The following is a 21,883-nucleotide window of genomic DNA, read 5'->3' on the forward strand; positions in this document are numbered from 1 at the left end:
TACACGAGGGTGGTGCAGTAGCTGGAGTCTGCCAGATGATTTTCGCAGGCTCCATAATAGCTTCATTTATCGCCAGGGCTATCTTTGCCGATGAGGATGCCTAGAGCATGTCCGTGAACTTATGTTGGGCTTCTGGTAGGTAAGCCAATGAAATGTCTAGGGACTCAGCAACCCTTTTGAAGAGGTCCTGAAAGGATCTGAAATCATCCCCCATAGTAGGGGGTGGTGGCATTATTGTTTCATCTGGTGATGAAGGTGAGAGATGAATAGGGAGTGAAGTGTCATGTTTGGCTGTGTCATCAGGTTCCTCAGTGTCTTCCTGAAAGGCTACTGAAAATTTAGCAGTGTTAATTTTCTTTTTATTTGATTTCATATTAAACACCTTAAACAGTGCACCTTGTTAATTATCCCTTGTTTTAATATTCTTTTTTCTTCTTCCATACCTATGGTAATTGTTAAAAATATATATATATATGTTTTTTGTTTTTACTGGTGGTGCACATGCACACATTACCTCGATACTGATGCACATAACATTCATTCTGCACACGGATGGAAAAATCAGAGGGAACACTGTCAATGGTGCTGAGTCTTGACTCTCTGGGGACCGTGGTACTGGTAGGATGAGAAGGTCCCAGGCAGCTGCAAACACCTCAGGAGTTGATTGCACCACCAACTCTAAGATTGTTACTTTGTAGGTATCCAAGGAGCTTGCTGTGGCACCAGAGTTGCCAACACCTTATGTTGTGGTGCAGGGGAAGACAAGCGGTCCAGCATGGATCTCGCTCTTTCCCTGTCTCCCTTTGATTTTGGCACCAGAGAACTGGCCTTCTCTTGGGGCTTGAGGTGCTTCTTCTTAGGTACCGGGGAGGCCGATCAGTGCCTAGAGTCCTGAGTCAATGGAGGAGCACTCTGCACTAAAGCTGAGATACTTGGTGCTGAGTCCGAGCGCGGCTCCAAAGCTGGTCTTAAAGCTGTCTCAATGAGAAGGACCTTCAGTGGGGCCTCTCGGTCCTCCTTGGTCCAGGGCCTGAAGTCCCTCAGATTTGGCAGCAGTCTTTCCTATGAGCTTCCCCCAGACACTTGAGACAGCTTGAGTGGGGGTCGTTCAAGAGCATAGGCTTACTGCAGGCAATGCAGGGCTTGAAACCCGGAGACCGAGGCATGCCCCGGCATCCGGAAGGCAGACAACCCCGCAACTTACATGTCGAGGCATCCAAGCTAAAACCTCAAACTACTAAAAACTACTCTAACTGTAACCACTATTTACACTAAACCTGTATGAAAAAAACCACTAGGAGAGAATTGTCTAAGCAATGAAGGATTCCAGCCAACTGTCACAGGTGGTAAGAAGGAACTAAAGGGGAATGGGATCAGCATGGCCCTTTATACTGGCACCATGCACACGTGGCACCAGAGGGTGCTAGAGTCAACCTGACGGATACTGCTAGGGGAAAATTTCCAGCAACTGTGCTCGGAGTGCGCACACAACTATGTGGGAATGTACATGTGCAAGCACTCTAAGAAGAATCCCACTTATGGATAAACTCAGTGAAAAGAGGTACGGGCACAGGAACATCGAATCTAAGGAGCATTTCAAGCTGAAGAAAAGAAAGAACTGGACAGCAAGAGTGGAGCTGGACTTACAGCCAAGGAAAGGAAAAGCTGATTCTTCTCTGAAGTGACACAAAGTAGTGATTGTAGAATAATCTCTTTTGTTTTTGTTAGTGACAATGCACTTGGTACTAGCTGCACAGCATGTATAAGCTTACAAAGGTTAATGAATTGGTAAACTATAGATAATTATTATAAATAGTAAGCCTTTGGTAATATTCAAAATAATTTATGCTCCTTGTAAAATTTTTGTGTTTTCGCTTATAAAGTTCTAAAAATTTAAAATTGTCTCTTATCTCTGCCTGCCTCTCACTCTCCTCACAGTTAACATAGCCTAGCCCGGTCATCACACGATAAGTACTTTCTTCATTTATGGACAGGGAGGAGGTCATTCATTGGAGGAACAAGTGCTGCCTCTATACCATGACCAGATCTAAAACCTCCTCGAGAGGGACCCAGAACACTGGCAGCTGACTTTTCATTAAAATTGATTTGTGCTAGTTTCTTGATAAACATGCTTAGAAAGCAGAGATTAGACATTGGGCAGTAGTTTGAGCAATTACTCTAATTAAGTGATGGCTATACTACTGTATGTATTAAGGTGGGTGGCAAATTTTTCCCATCAAAGGAGATGTCAATAATCACCTTTAGTCATGATCCCAGCATTCTCTTCTTTTAAAAAAAAAAATTCCTATCTAGGAAGGCAGGGATCAAAGTCACATAGGTGGTCTGATTGCCATCAGTGCTTCCATGGCCACTATTTGTCCAAATTAATCAAATTCTTAGAATAAGCCCTGTCTTTGGCTTGTTGTTACTCTTCGTAGCCGACCATTATATACACAGGAGTCTATGTTATCCTAAAAACACACACACTCAAGGCTAAACTGTGCCTTCTACAACAATATAACACTACTCAAGGTAATGGCTGCGGTATTAATCCAGTAGTGCTCATCTTTTAGGCCAAAAGCTAATCATTCCTTTCCTTTTCCATGTGTGACAGGGTGTACCAGGCCTCCGTGGCCAGTTGCTGGAGGTCCTGCTGTCCTACCTCACCCCATCCCAGGAAAGGAGCTGCGAAGGTGGGTGTTCCAGGCCTGCTTACAGAGGCAGCATAGAAGCAGCCAATCAGAGCCCAGCAGGCTCAGATTTAAAAAAGCTGCTGGATCTGAGCAGTGCAGTTCCTGGCTGGGACTAGAGGGGAAGGAAGGGTGCTCTGCTGTGGCCAATGGATCTTAACGGGCTGCCTTTACTGGGCCTGGAAGAGAGGACTTGAGAACTGTAACCTTAAGTAAAGCGTGAAAGGAAAGGGATGAGGTGGGAAGAAGCCCCAGGGAAAACAGCAGCAACCAGTCAAAGAAAGCAGTATGTGGCTGCTGTTCATAGCATCCCTGAATTGGGACCAAGAGTAGCGGGCAGGCCCGGGTTCCCCCACTGGGAAAGTGGCCTAAGCCCCAAGCAAAGGGCTGGATTAAAAAGGGCCCAGACGTTGGGCTGAAGACCTTGGTGAGGGCAGATAGTTCTGATGGACTTTTGCTACACTGGAAGGGTTAACCCATATTGATGGTGTGCTTTGGCCAGAGGGTTGAGCAACTGAAGACCTCCCTAGTGAGGCTGGCAACCTGCAAGGGGCAACAGGAGCAGAAAAAAAGATTGCAGCACCACACTCAGCCAATAGGAGGCACTCAGGAGATGAGTGTCCCCCATGACAACATGTTACTGACTTTTTATTTATTCTTTTCATTGTATTACTGAGCCCCCATTTTTGCATTTTCAGCAAATGTGACCATTTCATTTGTGGTCCCAAAGTAGATTAAAAATTATTTTAAAATATGTTTTTCTTTTTTCCCCTATCACGTTTACAGGGTGGAGTTCAGGTTGTTTGAATGCCTTAATTGCACATTTCCTTACTGTTTATTTTAGTGTTTGTAACATTCTTCAATTTTGTCTTTGAATTTTTATCTAGGTTAACAAACTTACAACTGTAAATCTCTTAAATGTACATATTTTGACTGAGCAACATGAATGTCAACAAAATTAATAAGAAAAGTCTGAAACTGTTAATTAAAATTGTTTAACCACTGTGCTCTATACACACACTTCATATATTAGTTCCTTTTTTTCCTTTTCTTTTTTTTTTAAATGTTGTTAATTTTTCATCAGTGCTAGGTCACTCCAGAACCACTGCTGTAGTAGGAAGACTTCTCTAAGACACTAGAAGCTTCTTCATAATCTAGATACCAATGGTGATTGAAAGAGTAACACACTGTCACATTCATGATGAGATCAATGTTATCTCCGCAATACACCCACATCTTCATGTTTTAAAAATATTCTTGAAGATAAGTCTTCATCATAACAATTAAAGGTGATATGATCATATATATGCCAATCAATTAACATATCTGAATTCACCACAATTTGATGCTGAGCTGTATTTCCAAACTATCTGCAGATGATTAGTTTCTACCTAATTTCAAATGCACTACTTGCACAGAAGTTAACTGTATTTAAAAAACAGTACTATTTATGCATTGTATGCAGAAACCTATATAATGGATCAGAATACATGTGGGTACAATCATCCATGAAAGACGGCAAAATGTTTATACTGTGCAAGTTTCATACAGCTGTGCTCTGCCACACCCAAGCAATTACTCAAGAGAATGCACTCTTGCACTTTGATTTTAAACAGAAAGTCTAACTCACAGTCCTCAAAATGAATGCCAATCTTGGCCACGTTATGTGGAACAAACAGAGATTCAAAGCCAGTACGTTGCAAGGAAATGATTACAGCTCAACAACCTGCATTACAACTGAACTTAGAAATGTAAAGAGCGGGGAAGTAGTTTTAAAACAGGGGCATTAGAACAGCAAATCACTATATTTCAATCTTTTTCCTAAGTGGTTAAAGAACTATGCAGCAACTCCAAAACTCTTTTTATATGTACACCTGGGAAGAATACTGAATCCTGTTACTTTCCTCAGCGCTACCCTGATGTGGTTTAGACCAGATGTTTAAATGTTATAGTATGCACATTTTCTTCTCTTCTTCCCAGGCAAAAGCAAAATAAGAGGAATATTTGACTTCACTCCACAAGAGACCTATTTAATAGTTTGGCGGTTATGTAAGTAAAGGTAGCTTGGCTAAGTCAATGTTGACGACATACAGAACGACATGATCCTAATGAGTTGGAAAATATTGGCTCTCATGAGATTCAACCAGATGCTACTGCGCTGAGAAAGCTACTGTATTATTGAATTTCATTTTTATGAGGTAAAATTTATTATTCAACCATTAAGGTATCCCACATGAAATCTTGCATAAAATAGTTTTACAGTTACTTTCTGGAAAGTAGATTTTATTTTAACTTTAAGACATCATTTACATGAGGGATTCCAATGCCTATTTGATCGGCTTCAGAGAAATTTAAGGTCTGCAAGCAATTTTCCCAAATATGCCAGATTAATGGAACTGGACTGTCAACAAAATAATGAACTACCTGAACAGGACAAGGAAAAAGTGGTAGCAAGTTCCAGTTTTCCAGAGCAAAGTAAAGCCATATGTGACTGTATATGTGTTTTCTTGGCAGACTGATATGGTTAGAAACTAAGTGGTTTAGGTACACACTAACAGAAAAAATATGTAACAATGCCAAAGGATTAATAATATTAGTTCTTTAAAGAAATTACTGCTTTGCAATGTTTAGCTATTTCCTATATTTGTATGTTTATAATCAAGTGTGATAATAAATGACATTTTCTTGTTTGAATTTACTGTAATGACCAATACTCACTGTACATATGCAGAGAACATGAACATTTCAGACCCAAGTTTCCTTTCCCACTGAAACTGCATGAACTATTAAATATGCCTGCCACATTATTGGGATAGTATGTTAATTAAAATGTGTACAGATACTCCCCATGTTACGCAAAACCAATTTATGCAAATCCGGACTTACGGGAAAAATTCCATAAGTTTTGGTTTTTTCCACGTAATTGTCAGGTATATGTTCCCGACTTGCGCAAAATTCGACATATGTGAGGCATTCTGGAACGGAACGCTTGCATAAGTCGGGAAGCGTATGTATTTAGTATAGTACTACTATGCTTACATATTGTAACTGTTAGAAAATATTTTGGAAAAAACATGAGGCAGCACTAATCTAAAGAAAAGAGCATGAGGGTGAGACACCTTATTTTCAATTCTTTTTTTATCAGTTTTAAATGTAGTGACTCAATTTATGAAAAATAGTAAATATCTCATACTTCAAGGGGGTGTTTGACCGTGACACGCAGCGTCCAGAGTGCCTTCAATCTTTACCCTGGGTTGACTATGTAGAGGACCTGGAACAAGACTTTATATCACGGGAAGTAATGTAGGTCAGACTTACAAAGACCAAAAACACAGCCCCAGGAAAAGATTGTTTTTTCAGGAAGTTGTAACAAATACCAAGACCCTGGTTGCCTGGTACTAACTGCCATTTTCAACAAATGCAAACAGTTCCGCCGTACTCCCAGATCCTGGAAGAAATCTATGATGGCACTCATCTACAAGAAAGGCACGCGAGACAACCCCAACACCTGGAGATGCATCTCTCTCTGTTCCACCATGTACAAACTGTATGCCAGCTGTCATGCGGCTAGGATCACAGACTGGCTGGTGAACGGAGGAGCCATCAGCTCCATCCAGAAAGGCTTCATGTCATGTGAAGGCTGCTACGAACACAAATTTGTCCTTCAGACTGCCATCCACACGGCCAGGAGGGCATGGAGGCAATGTGCCATAGCATGGCTCAACCTGGCCAATGCTTTTGGATCGATGCCTCACCAGCACATTTTCGACATGCTGCAAGAGTTCTGAAAACTTTCTCCAACCGGTCCGGGAACTGTATGAAGGCTGCACCACCACCATCTGCTCCATGGAAGAAGAGACACCCCAAATTCCTATCCATAGCGGCGTGAAACAAGGCTGTCCCCTGAGCTCCATCGTTTTCAACTTAGCTATGGAGCCACTCATTTGAGCGATCTCCAGCAGTCTATGGAGTTTCTATCTATACGACAACAGAGTGAATATCCTGGCTTAAGCAGATGACCTGGGTCCTGATTGCAGACAAGCCTGAGAGTCTCCAACAAATGCTTGACATCACCAGCCAGGCTGCCAATGGGATGGGATTCCACTTCAATGCCAGGAAGTGTGCATCCCTGCATATCAATGGCAGAAGAACGGATTCGGCCCAGGCAACGTCGTCCCAGATCCAGGCAAACCCATGATCTTCCTTAAGGACGGGCAAGCATACCAACATCTCGGCATGCCGACAGGTTTCCGCATCCAGCAGACACCTGAGGATATAATCGCAGAGATCCTACAAGATGTGGCCAGGATCGACTCCTCCCTACTGGCACCGTGGCAGAAGATCGATGCCTTGAACACCTTCCTAATCCCCTGTATCTCATTCATCCTGAGAGGATCTGCCGTGGTGAAGGTACTTCTTAACAAGGCAGACAACACCATCAGGCATCTGGTGAAGAAGTGGATGTTTCTTCCCCAGAGGGCCAGCAAGGAACTGGTGTACATCTCGCCCAGCAGGGCAGTGCCAACATCCCTCGAATAGGTGATCTGTGCAACGTTGCTGTGATCACTCAAGCTTTCTGCCTTCTGACATGCCCGGACGCCATGGTGAGGAACATTGCGGAGAGTGCTCTTCAGGATGCCATCAAGAAGCAAATCACCAGGATCCCCTCCAACCAAGATGTCACCACCTACCTGAGCGGCTCGCTGGAAGGCGAATTTGAAAGAGAGGGGAGAGACTTTGCTTCACTCTGGACTCGTACCCGCAATGCTACGCGACGACTGGAGAAGCGTATCGGCTGCCACTGGACGTGGTGCAACGAATGTCAGGAGCTGGGAGTCCTGGTGCCACAGGTGAAGAACACGGAGCGCACCATCACTCCGAGAGCCAAAACCAAGCTGGAGAGGACCCTGAAGGATGCCATCTGCTGCCAATACGTGGAAAACCTGAAACAGAAGCCAGACCAGGACCAGGCCTTTGAAGTGACATGCAAGTGGGACACCAGCAAGCACTTCCTCCCCTGGGGCAGCTTCACCCAATTTGCTGACTGGAGGTTCATCCACAAGGTCCAGCTCAACTGCATCCCACTAAATGGAGCAGTCCACCATGGGAATCGGGACAAGCGATCCAGGAAGTGCGGCTACACCAATGAGATGCTGCCCCACGTCCTGTGTAGTTGCCCCATATCCTGTGTAGCTGCAAGCCCCATTCAAGAGCTAGGCAGCTGTGACAATGCCATCCAAGATCGCCTGGTCAGAGCCATGGGGAAGGTTGCTGTAAACTCTGCCATCCCCGGAACCGGACATCTTCATCACCAACGAGGACTGGAAGAAGATCATCATGGTGGACGTCACAGTGCCCTTCAAGAACAGGATCTCGGCCTTCCACAATGCCCGAGCTCGAAAGGTAGAGAAATACATCCCTCTGGCTGAAACCTTGAGAGCTAAGGGCTACCAGGTTCAGACACACGCACTGAGAGACATAGCCTTGGGCGCATGGGACCCCAGTAACGAGCGAGTGCTGAGAGAATGCGGAATCGGACAACGCTACGCTCAGCTACTGTGGCAACTCAGTGTCAGACACCATGAGGTGGTCGAGGGACATCCACATAGAACACATCACCGGACACTGGCAATACCACGATGGATGAGCTGGAGTGTCAATAAGAAGTGCAGTCAGGAAAGTAACTAAAATACTTTCTTCATGAATTGTATTTTCTAAATGGACAACCTACCTAATTCTCAATTACTGAGGGACAATCTCCAATCATTGATATATTTTACTTTGCGCAACCAAATCTCTGTACAACTTTTCATGAGTGATGCACCCGAGTATTTGGATTCTAATACCTAAACTATATTTTTAAATCTATTCACCTAAATTTGGATTATTGCTGATTATGTACTCTATGTATCATATGACTTCTAAAAACAAACTTTGTATTAGTGGATAATCTAAGCACTATACCCAGCTGTACACTCTTTGCTCAACCTGTGTATTATATATATATTTTTTAACATTAGCTTTAATAAAAATTTAAAAAATAAAAAATAAATAAGTTCTTATCAGCTAGGTGCTCAAAAAACAAATAAATGGGTCAAAGGGTATCATTATTGAAGGGGAAATTCAGAAGAGTGATAGACCTAACTAGTTAGTGGACTGGAGTACTCAACTACTGTGTTCTGTTGTTTTACTACCAGAATTGCAATATCTTCCATTGTGAACAACATGCATGCATTTTTATGTTTTTTTAATAAATATACTTACAAAATGAGTAAATTTAATAAAATTTGTTGTTTTTTTTTAATTTCCCCCAAGAAAAAAAAAAAACACCCTGAATTTTTTTTCAGATTTGGGCAAAATCTCAACGTGGTATCTCTTCTCAAATATTCTCTGCAGTGAAGGCAGATGTAAATAAATCATTTTACTCCTCTGTCCTTATTCTCAAATTGCTCCCTGGGAAAAGACTGGAACCTTTGAATTTCATAGGTTTCTAATATACAGTTGAACCCTGTTATGTCGCCGGCCTAGGGGTTTGCCAAAAAGCGTCGAGATAACCGATGATCGAGATAAACAACCCCCCCCACCCCTGAACTCCCCTGCCCTCTCTCCAACACCCCCTCCCTGCCCCCTTACCGCGCTGCCTGCACGTGGCTGGATCCGGCGAAGCGGGACGGGGAAGCGGGGCCGGGCGGCCGTGGACGGGGACCCGGAGCCGGGCAGCCAAAGAAGCGGGACCCGGTAAGCGGGCCGGGCGGCAGGCAAAGCGGGGACCGGGTAAGCGGGGCCGGGCGGCAGGCGAAGCGGGGACCGGGTAAGCGGGGCCGGGCAGGCGGGCGGCAGGCGAAGCGGGGACCGGGTAAGCGGGGCCGGGCGGGCGGGCGGCAGGCGGAGCGGGGACCGGGTATGCGGGGCCGGGCGGGCGGCAGGCGAAGCGGGGACCGGGTAAGCGGGGCCGGGGCGGGCGGCAGGAGAAGCGGGGACCGGGTATGCGGGGCAGGGGGGGCGGGCGGCAGGAGAAGCGGGGACCGGGTATGCGGGGCCGGGCGGGCGGGCGGGGACCGGGGAAGCGGGGCCGGGCGGGGACCGGGGAAGCGGGGCCGGGCGGGAGGGCGGCGAAGCGGGGACTGGCGAAGCGGGGCCGGGCGGCGAAGCGGGGACCGGGGAAGCGGGGCCGGGCGGGCGGGGACACGGGGAACCGCGGGGCTGGGGACACGGGGCTGGGGAGCCGGGGAGCGGGCGGCTGGGGACGCGGGGAGCCGGGCGTCTGGGGAACCACGCGGCTGGGGAGCCGGGGAGCGGGCGGCTGGGGACACGGTGGGTCGGGGACGCGGGGAACCGCGGGGCTGGGGACGCGGGGCTGGGGAGCCGGGGAGCGGGCGGCCGGGGACGCGGGGAGCCGGGCGTCTGGGGAACCGCATGGCTGGGGAGCCGGGGAGCGGGCGGCTGGGGACACGGTGGGTCGGGGACGCGGGGAGCCGGGCGTCTGGGGAACCACGCGGCTGGGGAGCCGGGGAGCGGGCGGCTGGGGACGCGGGGCCAGGGCAGGAGTCGCACGGCCGGGGACGCGGGGCCAGGGCAGGAGTCGCGTGGCCGGGGAGGGATGCAGCAGGAGCCGGGCAGGGCCGCCGCCGGAGTTAGTAGTTTGCCGGTAAGTGGCAAATTCGGCGCTCTTCTGTGCTCGAGATATTAGGGTTCGGCGAGATTAAAGAATCGACATAACCGATGAGAAACCGATAAGACAAAGAGGGAGTTTGGCGGTTCCACTTCTAAAACGTCGACTTAATAAGATTGGCAAGTTAACCGAGGTCGAGATAAATGGGTTCGACTGTACTTAAGTAATTTCTTTTTATTTTGTTTTTACCCTTTTGGCAATTTATCCTCTTCAAATTCCTTTGACCTCTGAATTTCCAGCTTACATTTTACCTACTATAGTTTATTCTATTTTCCCTTGGTTTGGATTTCCATTTTCTGAATCATATATCTGTTTGGCTTGAAGAACCTTTTGAACTTTGCCATTTAACCATGCTAGAGTTTTGGATTTTTTGCTTCCTGATTTCTTTACTGTTTAGGGGCATGAATACTTCCTGTAATTCTGTTATAGTTTGCTTAAGAAACTTCCAAGCTGAATTAAAGGATGTCAGCCTACACTTTTGGCTCTCCTTGCCCTCTGGCGAGAGGCTGGACTCCAGCTCTGGCTCTCTGACCTCCTGCTGCCTGAAATAACACAGGAGGCATGCACTGTAGCCCAACTACCTTTCTCTTATGGAAAAAGCTGGTGAGCAAGAAGCAGGTGCAGACCACTCAAGGACACTAAAAGCAAAATGCTGTGTGCCTGGCTGCAGAAGAATTGTAAATTCCATTGTAAAACTTCTGAATTCTTCGGCTTCTTGAGAAAATGTCAATTTTTGTGGCCACAGAATCACAGCAGCCACAAGGACCTTCACTGAGATGAATGGAACAATTCATTTCTCTCAGAGCTATTATTTCAGGCCTTCTGCAGACTTAGGAAGACAATATTGCATTAGTTTACACTTAGTTTACATTTTCTATGTTTTTATCACAACCATATGGGCTAAAGACACTATTTTAAAAATGAAAACAGATTCTGGAGAACAATTCTATAAAAAATTCAGAGGCCCTGGAGCATACAGGACCCTGGCCATAGTCTTAACAGGATTGATCATCATCATAAAAAACAAATAGTAACAAAATGCAGCAGGAGGATTATTTTTCCAGCTATCCGCTCTAGAGTTCTTATTGGGAACTGCCTGACAGTTTTGTGAATATCCTCTCTAGCTGCACTTAGACAAGATGAACACTTTATATAGCTTTAGTTGGTCAAATAACAACCAAACTCCACTTTTTTTTAGTCCTTGCTGCTCTTGGAAATAGCCAGCCCAGTCTCACAATGGACTACTTGTATTGCATTACACCTTTTTCAAAGAAATGGATATCAGCACTGTTTTGTAACACAGACTAACGGTACGTCTACACTACCCACCGATCGCGCGCTATTGGGGATCGATTTATCGCATGTAGTGTAGACGTGATAAATCGATCCCCAATCACTCTCCCATCGACTGCTGAACTCCAGCTCAGTGAGAGGCGGAAGCAAAGTCGAAAGGGGAGCCGCAGCCATCGATCCTGCGCCACAAGGATGTGAAGTAAGTGATTCTAAGTTGATCTAAGATACGTCGACTTCAGCTACGCTATTCTCGAAGCTGAAGTTGAGTATCTTAGATCAACCTCCCCCCCTCCCCCGCCAGTGTAGACCAGGCCTAAGACAACTACCTCACCATAGTCTACTTTTAGAGATGGAGCTCATGTCCATGCTCTCTCTGCTGCTGTCCTTCTAGACACTGCTCTAAATCCTCAGCTGCCAGCATATAATCTTGGATGACATGAAAGTCTTGAAAAAGATACCCACCATGGAGTCAACATATGATAGTACATTGAATCGCTGCCCTTGTATGCTGTACTAGGGAAAAAGAGGAAATAAAACTGTTTTTTCCCCTGTCTTTGGCCAAAATAAATACATTTGTTCATGGGGGGAAAATAGGTAGAAAAAGAAGCCAGGCTTTTTTAAAGAGTTTGAACCAATACATTGAAGAAAGTGTTCATCCTTAGTAAAACCATTACTCATAATTTTGCCAAGGTCACTGAGTACCTGGATTTAAGTAAACTTGAATAAGGTAACCTGAATTGTCTATGGGCTAAGCGAGGCCCAGATTCAGCCAAACGCTTAAGTACATGCTTATTTTAAAGCATGTATATAGCTGTGTAAAGATGGATAATAAGCATGTGCTCAAGAGCATTGCAGAATCCGTCTTTAATTTGCACAAATAACTTTTTTTCTGAAAACCATCCATGTTTTGCATTATGAATCCATGTAGCCAGCTCCTTTATTTCTTCCACCTCTTGGATTTGCATCACTGTAGCTACTTCAGAATAGTCAAGGAAACAGTTATTGATTAAATTGGCTTAGATGAGGAACATTGGGGGCCCTTTTGAACAAATCCACATCTGCATTCTACAAAATGTCCTTGATGACATTCATTCAACAACTTCACCTCTGAATGATCTTATGTTACTACATTACACAGTATAAGGCAGCAAGGCTGGATGTCTCAAATGATGAAGGAAGTATGGAAAAGTTATCCTGTATGGCAATATTAAATGCATCCAGAAACTGGTGCCAGGGAGAGAAGCTTGGTGGCTTAGCTTACATCCTGGATTTTAAGCATAAGCTATAAATACCATATGCACACAAAAACATTCAGTCATTTAACTACAATACGTTAAAACTTGGATTTAAAAATAGCTGTATGTGCATTCATTTTCTACTAGCAGTGCTCTATATTACCGCAGAGATTTTAATCTACCATACTTGTCAGAAATATTATGTCTTTACCTAAAGTTTGGAAGATTTCATTCAGCAAAACTTCATTTACCACTGCAGAACTGACATTTCCAACATGATGAGACCAGCTCTGATAAATAGTTTGTAGAAGAAGGGTCTGGGCTCTAGTTGCTTGAACTGTCAGATTTGGAAGTTCAAATATGCATTCTGTTAGTGGAACATGAGATCGCTTGGTCCTGTTTTAAAAATTGAAAAACAAAACATAAAGTGATTAATTTAGTGCCTAGTACTGGCAAATATACCAAAAAACTGTAATAATGAGAGCTGAGGCTGAAAGCAGCTGGCTTTTAAGGCATGAATTGTACTTTATTGGTGGCATTTCATAATTTACAAAAAAACCACTAGATTACAAATATGATTGGATATCAAAAGAAATTTCATTTCTCATTGTTATCTGCCTAAAAAAAAAAATCATGCACTATTAGAAAGAATAACTGACTTCGCATGCCTTCATCCCAATTATCTCAAAATTTTAAAATGTTTAAATAAAAAAAACTTGTCATACTGATGCATTCCCACCAAAATAGTATTTGGTGTTTTCACTCTTGCAAATCTAAGCATCGGGCACCTGTACAGCAACCATACTGTGTGCATAAAATACAGAACAAATAGGAAAATTCATTCTGGGATTATAGTCCATTGGCGAGTACTGTTGATGACAAACCACAAGAGCAAAACTCAAATAGTTAATCTAATCCCCAGAACTCCTCAATGTTATAATCTCCATAATTCAAATATTCTGGAGCGGTTTTTAATATAAAATATGAATCAAGGCACATGCTTCCTCTGTACTCCAACTAATGCTGCCTTCAACTTTTCCTTCTCCCACATCTGCTACTGTCACCATCTTCCAACCTCTGATGCCCCAAACTGCTACTACAGATCTTCCCTTAAATTCTCCCGCACTTCCACTGTTGATCCTTATTCACGGTCAATCCTCCTCCTATCACTACTGCTTTTCTACCTATGCATATCTTGCCCTACTTCTGAACCTTTCCCCTAAACACTCCACCAGATCTAGCTGTTCTATTATCTATCTATATATTTGTGATCCACCCAGCACTAGAGTATCTGAACATTTCTCAAGTATTCAGGGATTTATCCTCATAAAACCCCTGACAGTCATTTTTCTGATCTTAACTACATCTAAAGGTAGTAAAAGGGATATCAATTATGTATATATAAATACAAAATATTAATATACACAATATTTTAAAATTATTTTTGTTTCACAGTTATAGATTTGGCAATTTAGCTGTTTAACATTACTAAAATGGAGGAAAGTGTTTATAAATTGAATCATTTGCAAACATTTTATTTAAAAAAATGTAGTGAGTCACCAAATGAAACATCTGTTACGTTGCACTACCAGAAGAAAATAATTTGAAAACAGCCACGCTGACGGTATCTCAGCAAATAAAAGTAACAGAAATGAGCTTTTCCTCACTCCTCATACTTAGAACTCACTGAATATGCACTCTATTTAGCCACTATCAGTTTTCAAGCTCTGACTCAGATTTGATTCCTTTTTACAGCATTATCTTAATTTATTTCCAAGCACATCCGCTTCCAACAACAGCACTTATGGGAATGACACAAAAATACCTTTGTAGCCCACTGAACACAATGCAGGCAAGTAGCACTCTACATCAGTAGTCAGGAGTTACATTTTTCTTTAAGCTTCAGGTAATATCTATATGTTATAAACATCAAATAAGTGTATCATATTCACTGAAAACCAGAAATATATCGATAGTTTCATCCTGCAGTTTCTTACTCCAAAACATATCTGAAAACTGACACTTTCTTGTCCTTGACCTAATCATCTGCCTTGATCACAGTAATCTGTTCTTTCTAACAGCCACATCAGTCCCCAGCAATCTGTCCAAAATCCCATCAATGCCACCAAAATTATTTTCCATACCAATCATTTAGATTATGGTATCATCCATTTAGAATCCTTTGACTGGCTTCCCAGTGCCCCACACATCAAATTTCATTTATCTTCACTTTCAAGGTCCTACACTACACTTACCAAACACACCTCCTTGATCTCAATAATTTTGCATATCCCAGCCCTTACTCTGCTAGTGACACCAGCTTTGATGCCCCCTTTCTTTCCTTCTCCAACTTCTGTCTCCAGATCTCTTTCCCCCCCCCCCCCCCGATACTGTTCCTTATGCATGGTATATACTCCCAATCGCTGCACACAAAGGCATTACCCACTCCTAATTCATATTCTCATTTTTCCTGTGTTGCCTACTAGCAAGTTAATTAACAGGATTTTAATTGTGTGTAAATATACATTTTATATCACCAAGCCAATGTGCATATATCTGTGTAGCTCCACGATATCATGTTAACCCATGCCCTTCCCCACCCCTTTTATTATTTGCTTGTATTTTGGTGGTGCCCAGAGGTCTCAATCAAGATTGGAGCAAGACTGTAAAAGAAGCTGCTTATACACAAAGACATGGTCCCTGCCCCAAACAGTTTACAATTGAACGCCCTCATCCCATAGACACTTATATTTTTATGTTCAAGTTTACTCATACAAATTGTCACAGAACCAAAGGATTACAAGTGAACGCAAAGATCGTCTAGCCTAATCCCCTGCCAAGATGCAGGATTTGTTGGGTCTAAACCATACAAGAAACACGGATATCCAGACTCCTTTTGAAAACCTCGAGTGAAGAAGCTTCAACAACATTACGAGGCAGTCTGTTCCATTGTTCTACTGTTAGGAAGTTTTTCCTGAGATTTAATCTAAATCTGCTATGCTGTAGTTTGAACCCACTGCCTCTTGTCCTGGCCTCTGTGGCAAGAGAGAATAACTTTTCTCCATCTTTTTTATGGCAGCCTTTCAAGTATCTGAAGACTGCTATTGTATCCACCCTTAATTACCTCTTTTCCAAACTAAACATATCCAGTTCCTTCAGCCTTTGCTCATATGGCTTTCATTCCATCCCTTTGATCACTTTTGTCACTCCCTCTGGATCCTTTCTATATATGATGACCAAAACTGGACCCAGTATGCCAGCTGAGGCCTAATCAGTGCCGAGTAGAGTGGTACTATCACCTTTTGTGACTTGCATGCTACGCCTCTGTTAATTTTTTTTTTTTTTTTTGCAACAGCATCACATTGCTGACTTATGTCGAGGTTGTGATCCACCATATCCCTGATCCTTCTCAGCAGTGCTGCTGCTTCCACCAAGTCAGTTTTCTCTCACTCTGTGCATTTGGTTTTTCTTTCTTAAGTGTAGCACCTTACATTTGCCTTTGTTCAATTTAATTTTCTTATCTACAGTTCAGTTCTCCAATTTATCAAGATTCCTCTGAATTTTAGCTTTATCCTGCAAAGTACTGACAACTCCCACTAGCTTTGTGTCATCTGGAAACTTGATCAGTATGTTCTCTGTACCTATATCCAGGTCATTAATAAAGATGTAAAACACTGGATCCAGAACAAGATCCCTGTGGAACCGCACTTGAGACCTCCCTCCAATCCAACATCATCCATTAATATTTACTCTGTCTGCAGTTGTTTAACCAATTATGTATCCACTCAGTGGTAGTTCCACCAAGCCCACAATTCTCCAGCTTACCCATCAGAATGTCATGTGGGACAGTGTCAAAAGCTGTGCTGAAGTCCAAGTACATTATGTCCACCGCATTCCCCCTATCCACCAAAATCAGTTACCCTGTCAAAGAAGGAAATTAAGCTGGTTTGGCATAATTTGTTCTTTGTAAATCCATGTTGGCTGCTAGTGATTATCCCTTCATCCTCCAGGTATTTGCAAATTGAATATTTTATATTTTGCTCTAGTGGCTTCCCAGTTCTCAAAGTCAGGCTGACTGGTCTATAGTTCCTTGGTTCCTCCTTTATAAAGATGGGCACAACGTTAGCTCTTCTCTGGTCTTCTGGGACCTCTCCTGTCATCCATGAGTTTGTAAATATTACCACCAGTGGCTCCGAGATTTCTTCAGCTAATTGCTTCCGTACCTTTGAACAGCAAATAGCATACAGCCCACTGATTTGAATTCATTCAAATTGGACAGAAGATCTCTGACGTGTTCTTTACTTACCTTGATCTGCATCCTTTCCCGTTTATTCTCTATGGTAACTTCATTAGTCATCTGGTCACAGGTTATTTTTTGTGAGAAGACTGAAGCAGCTCTGCCTTCCTATCATCTTCTGTTACCAGTTCAACTTCTCCATTTAGCAGCAGACCCATACCACACTTGATCTTTCTTTTTTTGTCTGACATATTTGAAGAACCCCTCCTTGTTGTTTCTAACATTTCTTGACAGCTGCAATTCATTTACTACCTTAGTTTTCCTGATTTTGTCCCTCCATGCTTATGCTATTTCCAGGTATACTTCCTTGGTGACATGTTCTTCCTTCCATTTCCTGTATGTACCCCTTTTTGTTTTTAGATTAGCTAAAAAGCATCTTGTGCAGCACACTGGCCTCCTTTAGCTCTTCTTCTCTTTCTTCTGCATCAGACTAGCTTGATGTTGAGCCTCTAGTATTACATTTTTTAAGAACTGCCAAACCCCTTCAACTCCTTTTCTTCCTAATTGATCTTTCCATAGGACCTTGCCTACTATTTCTCTGAGTCGGTTGAAATCTGCCTTTCTGAAGCCCAGTGTCCTTGTTTTGCTGTTCTCATGTCCTCCTTTCCATAGGATCTTGAATTCCATCAGATCATGATCACTTCCCTCGCAAGTCCCAGACCACCTTCACATTCACTACTAATTCATCCCTGTTGGTCAAAACAACATCCGAAATGGACGACCCCCTCGCTGTTTCATTAACTTTCTGAATCAGAAAGCTATCCCCTACACATGCTAAGAATTTGCAGAACATATTATGTTTTGCTGCAATAGTCTTCCAACAGATATCAGGGAAGTTAAAACAAAACCCATTAATAGCAGCTCATATGTGTTAGTTAATCTTGTTAGAGGCTTATAGAATAACTCCTTCACTTCCTCTTCATGATTTTGTGGTTTACAATTAGTCTGTTGCTCACCTCCCCTTGGACCTTGGAAGAAGTGTATACATTCTTGACGTACAGAGCAACATCTCTTCCTTTTTTCCCATACCTATCCTTTCCAAACAAGATATATCCCTCAATATTGGTACTTCAATCATGGGAGTTTTGCCACCAAGTCTGTCTGATGCCAATTAAGTCATAATTTTCTTCATATACCATCCTGTGGCACCTTATAGACTAACAGACGTTTTGCAGCATGAGCTTTCGTGGGTGAATACCCACTTCTTCGGATGCAAGTATTCACCCACGAAAGCTCATGCTGCAAAACGTCTGTTAGTCTATAAGGTGCCACAGGATTCTTTGCTGCTTTTACAGAACCAGACTAACACGGCTACCCTTCATATACCATGTACATCCAGTACATCCTGTTTGTTCCCACACTCTTTGTATTTGTGTAAAGGCATGAAAGATTTTTGCAGACTGTCCTGTTGCTTTTCTTTTTGCCTTTTTAATTAAGTTGTAATTTCTAGACCCTTCTCCCATAATTACTCCTTTCCCTTTGTCCTCGTTACTTGAGCATAGAGGTACATTGGCCGGATTTTTGTGACCATCCGCCACAGGACCTAGTATAAAGCTCCTCTTATCATGTTAGCCAGACTATGTCAGAAGACACTCTTTCCAGTATGTGATAGATGAAACCCATCCCAGAACAGTAATCCTCTTTCCTGGAACATCAGCTTGTTGTCAAAGAAGCCAAAGCACTCTCGCTGACACCATCTGCATAGCCAGACATTTACTTCCACGATTTAACAGTCATACGGTCATGAAGTCATACAGACTTCAATGGGAATACTGACAGGAGAAAAGTTAAACATATGATACATTTTTGTAGGACTGGTACCTAATGTAAAATGAGACACAAGTGGGTGCAGGAAACAAAAAAAAAGGGGTGAGGGGATGGAGAGTATAGCAGCAATAAGTGGTTGAATAGGCTGGTTTTATATGAAGGTGGTGGTCTGGGAATACATAAAAATTAATTACTATAAACATTTTTGTTTGCTACTCTCACTTGTCATGTCACATCAAAAAAAATACAGACTGGAAGCTCTTCAGGCCAAGAGAACCTTCTTCTTCCTTCCCTCACCCCCGAGGGAAGGGCACATACGACTATAGAAGCTACATTAGTTGAGCATACCCAGATGAGGCACTGAATCCCCTGGGAATCATGGGCATGCCAATATTTCCCATACTGTGCCAATCACTTTTGGTGCAGTGCTATGATAACCCACCAAAAATTGTTCTACTATCTGTGCCTCATGCTAGAATTTGAGCCTGCTACTCTAACGTTATTCAAACCCAAGTTATGTAGTCTCTCATTGCAAACAGTGCTTATGGGAAACTACAAAAATAAATGTTATGTTAAAGAAGAATTTGTGCAATAGATATATAAATAAATATTAATAGATATATTAATGTACAAGACTCAAGACAAAAACATTATGCAGAAAGAGGGGAGCCACAAGTCTCATACTACTAGTCCCCTCTCTCTAACATGGCACAAGACACCACTAGCCATGTGAAGGGCAAAAGTGCAAAGTTAGAACAGTCACAAGCCAGAGCCCAAAAACACATGTTAGCAGAGCCTTTGGCAGCCATTAACAGAAAATCTCCAAATTTCCCTGAAGGCAAACCAGCATAAGTTGATGTACTACTATGGTAGTATCAATTGTCAGAGTCCTTCCTACCAGGCCTTCTCTCAAGCCATGCCCACTTTTGTAACATGGATCTCAATGCATTAGTGTCATTGATCCATTTTCCTTTATGTATCTTAAAGACGTGCTCTTCTACTTTTTGTTTTCACAGTATGATTTCTTTAGTTTTAATGTCTGGCTCCTTAAACTAAATCCTTCCAATTCCCTTAATATGTAATCTGACGTAGGATGTTTCATAACATACATTTCAAAGAAAGACAGTAAAACGAAATGGCACACAACTCCTATTCAGCAAAAAATAGGACTAATATAATTATCAATGCATGTCTCTATAGGAAGGCTTCTCTAATGACTAATAAATGTACTTGCAGAGAAAAGGAGATATCCAGAGATCTGCAACAATACTGACTTATAGTGTAACATCTTGGAAAAACTTCATTTTAAAAACTAAGACTATTCATTTAATGCTCAGTGCAGCTACTGTACTGAACTACAATGACTTTTACACTTACAGATTTCATGTAAAAGATTCCCTGATGGGTAGTAATAGTATATTAAATACAAACTTTTTTTACAATATGCAAATTCTAAACTTACTGTAGTTTTTAATACTACCATAGGGACAAAATACATTATTCGTTTTCAGAGAAAGGAAAGGTGAAGAAAATAAATCCTTCTATACACAGAAAGGCAGGAAACAAAAAAGGAAAAAAATTCTACTGTACCATGTGTGCAGCAAATGTTTCTTAAAGGAAATTTTAACTAGGACTGGCTAATGATGAAAGTGCATTTTATAATTCAAATTTTATTATAATGGTTTTGAAGTACAAACAATGCATTTAAAAGCACTATATAATATATATTTGCTACCAAGCTGCACCTGTTAATACAAAATATCCACTATTAATAAATGTAATGAGCTATATTTAACCATCTTTTATTACCTAACAGATATATTCAAACAAATAAATATAAACGAATATTCAAGTAAAACTAAATTTTTTTCATTGAACCACGTCAGATCTTTATTTCAACTTTGTGCCATTATATTTTGGTAGATCATTTTGGTTCATACGAAATAACTGAATATGAATTCATACTAAAACTCATCATATTAAAACTTACTGTAATTATATAGGTGATTGATTAGTGATTTTTAAAGTGTAGAAGCAAATTCCATTTAAAAACCTTATTAACAACAATACTAGAAATAATTATTTCTCAAATCTTTCTTATATCCAGAGTTAAAGTTCAGATCCGAACATATGTTCATTTAACAAAACAGGTTAAAAAACTATCAATTCAAACATTATTCTCCAGGGCAAAATAAATCCTAATGTAACTAGCGGGTTAGCCAACTCATTAAAGCTAAACTTGGACAAATTCCAGGATAAATTTAAGGAAATAGGAACAAGCAAGTCTTGCTGTGTAGTGGCATGGAGTGAAAATGAATCTGTCCTAATTAAATGATTTTTAAATACACTTTGCTGTACCCAGTTTGCTGACAAACTGTAATACAGACTTGCTGAAATATTTGGATAAATCTGGCATATCATTAAAGAAAATAGTTTTCTTCACTGTTTTTGAATGAAATCATGAATTGGTCCTTATTATGCTCCAAGCATAGGCATTAATATAACCAATCCATGCAAGTTCATAGGTCTGCCATGAAATATTTGCAGTGTAGACTTTAGGAACAGCAACCCATTCTTTTAAAATCAACACCTCATAGTGATTGAAAGAATATAGTGGTGAACAGCTGGCTCCAGAGGTTTATACAGAGTCCCAAAATGCAAGACTGGAACCTGCAAACTGTTTCCAAAAATTTAATTTTTGTTATTACTCATATCCTGTACAGTAAAATACGATTAGTTCATTTTTTCCAAAATAACAAATTGGGTAACCTGCTACTAGAACCTAGTGAATGTGCTTTAAAAGAACCTGAATGTACTTTAAAAGCTTAAATAATATTGGGAGACATTCTAACAAATTTGTTATTATATAATCAATATATAATGTTTATGTTCAGTTATTTAATACGGACAAGATTCACTTGCAGTATAT

At 42.0% G+C, this 21,883-nt stretch overlaps 1 protein-coding gene across 4 annotated transcripts in view; it reads right to left on the minus strand.

Moving 5' to 3' along the window:
• The window catches only part of VPS13B (vacuolar protein sorting 13 homolog B), a 902,514-nt gene that overhangs the window by 671,813 nt on the left and 208,818 nt on the right, over nt 1-21,883 (minus strand). For 3 of the 4 annotated variants that reach the window (XM_045002958.1, XM_045002959.1, XM_045002960.1), the window contains exon 17: nt 13,102-13,286. The exons of the other annotated variant lie outside the window; for it this stretch is intronic. In XM_045002958.1, coding sequence (XP_044858893.1) covers nt 13,102-13,286 — 185 coding nt within the window. The remainder of the gene's footprint in view (nt 1-13,101; nt 13,287-21,883) is intronic. 4 annotated transcript variants of the gene reach the window in all.

Source organism: Mauremys mutica, chromosome 2 (assembly GCF_020497125.1).
Source record: "Mauremys mutica isolate MM-2020 ecotype Southern chromosome 2, ASM2049712v1, whole genome shotgun sequence".
NCBI lineage: Eukaryota > Metazoa > Chordata > Testudines > Geoemydidae > Mauremys > Mauremys mutica.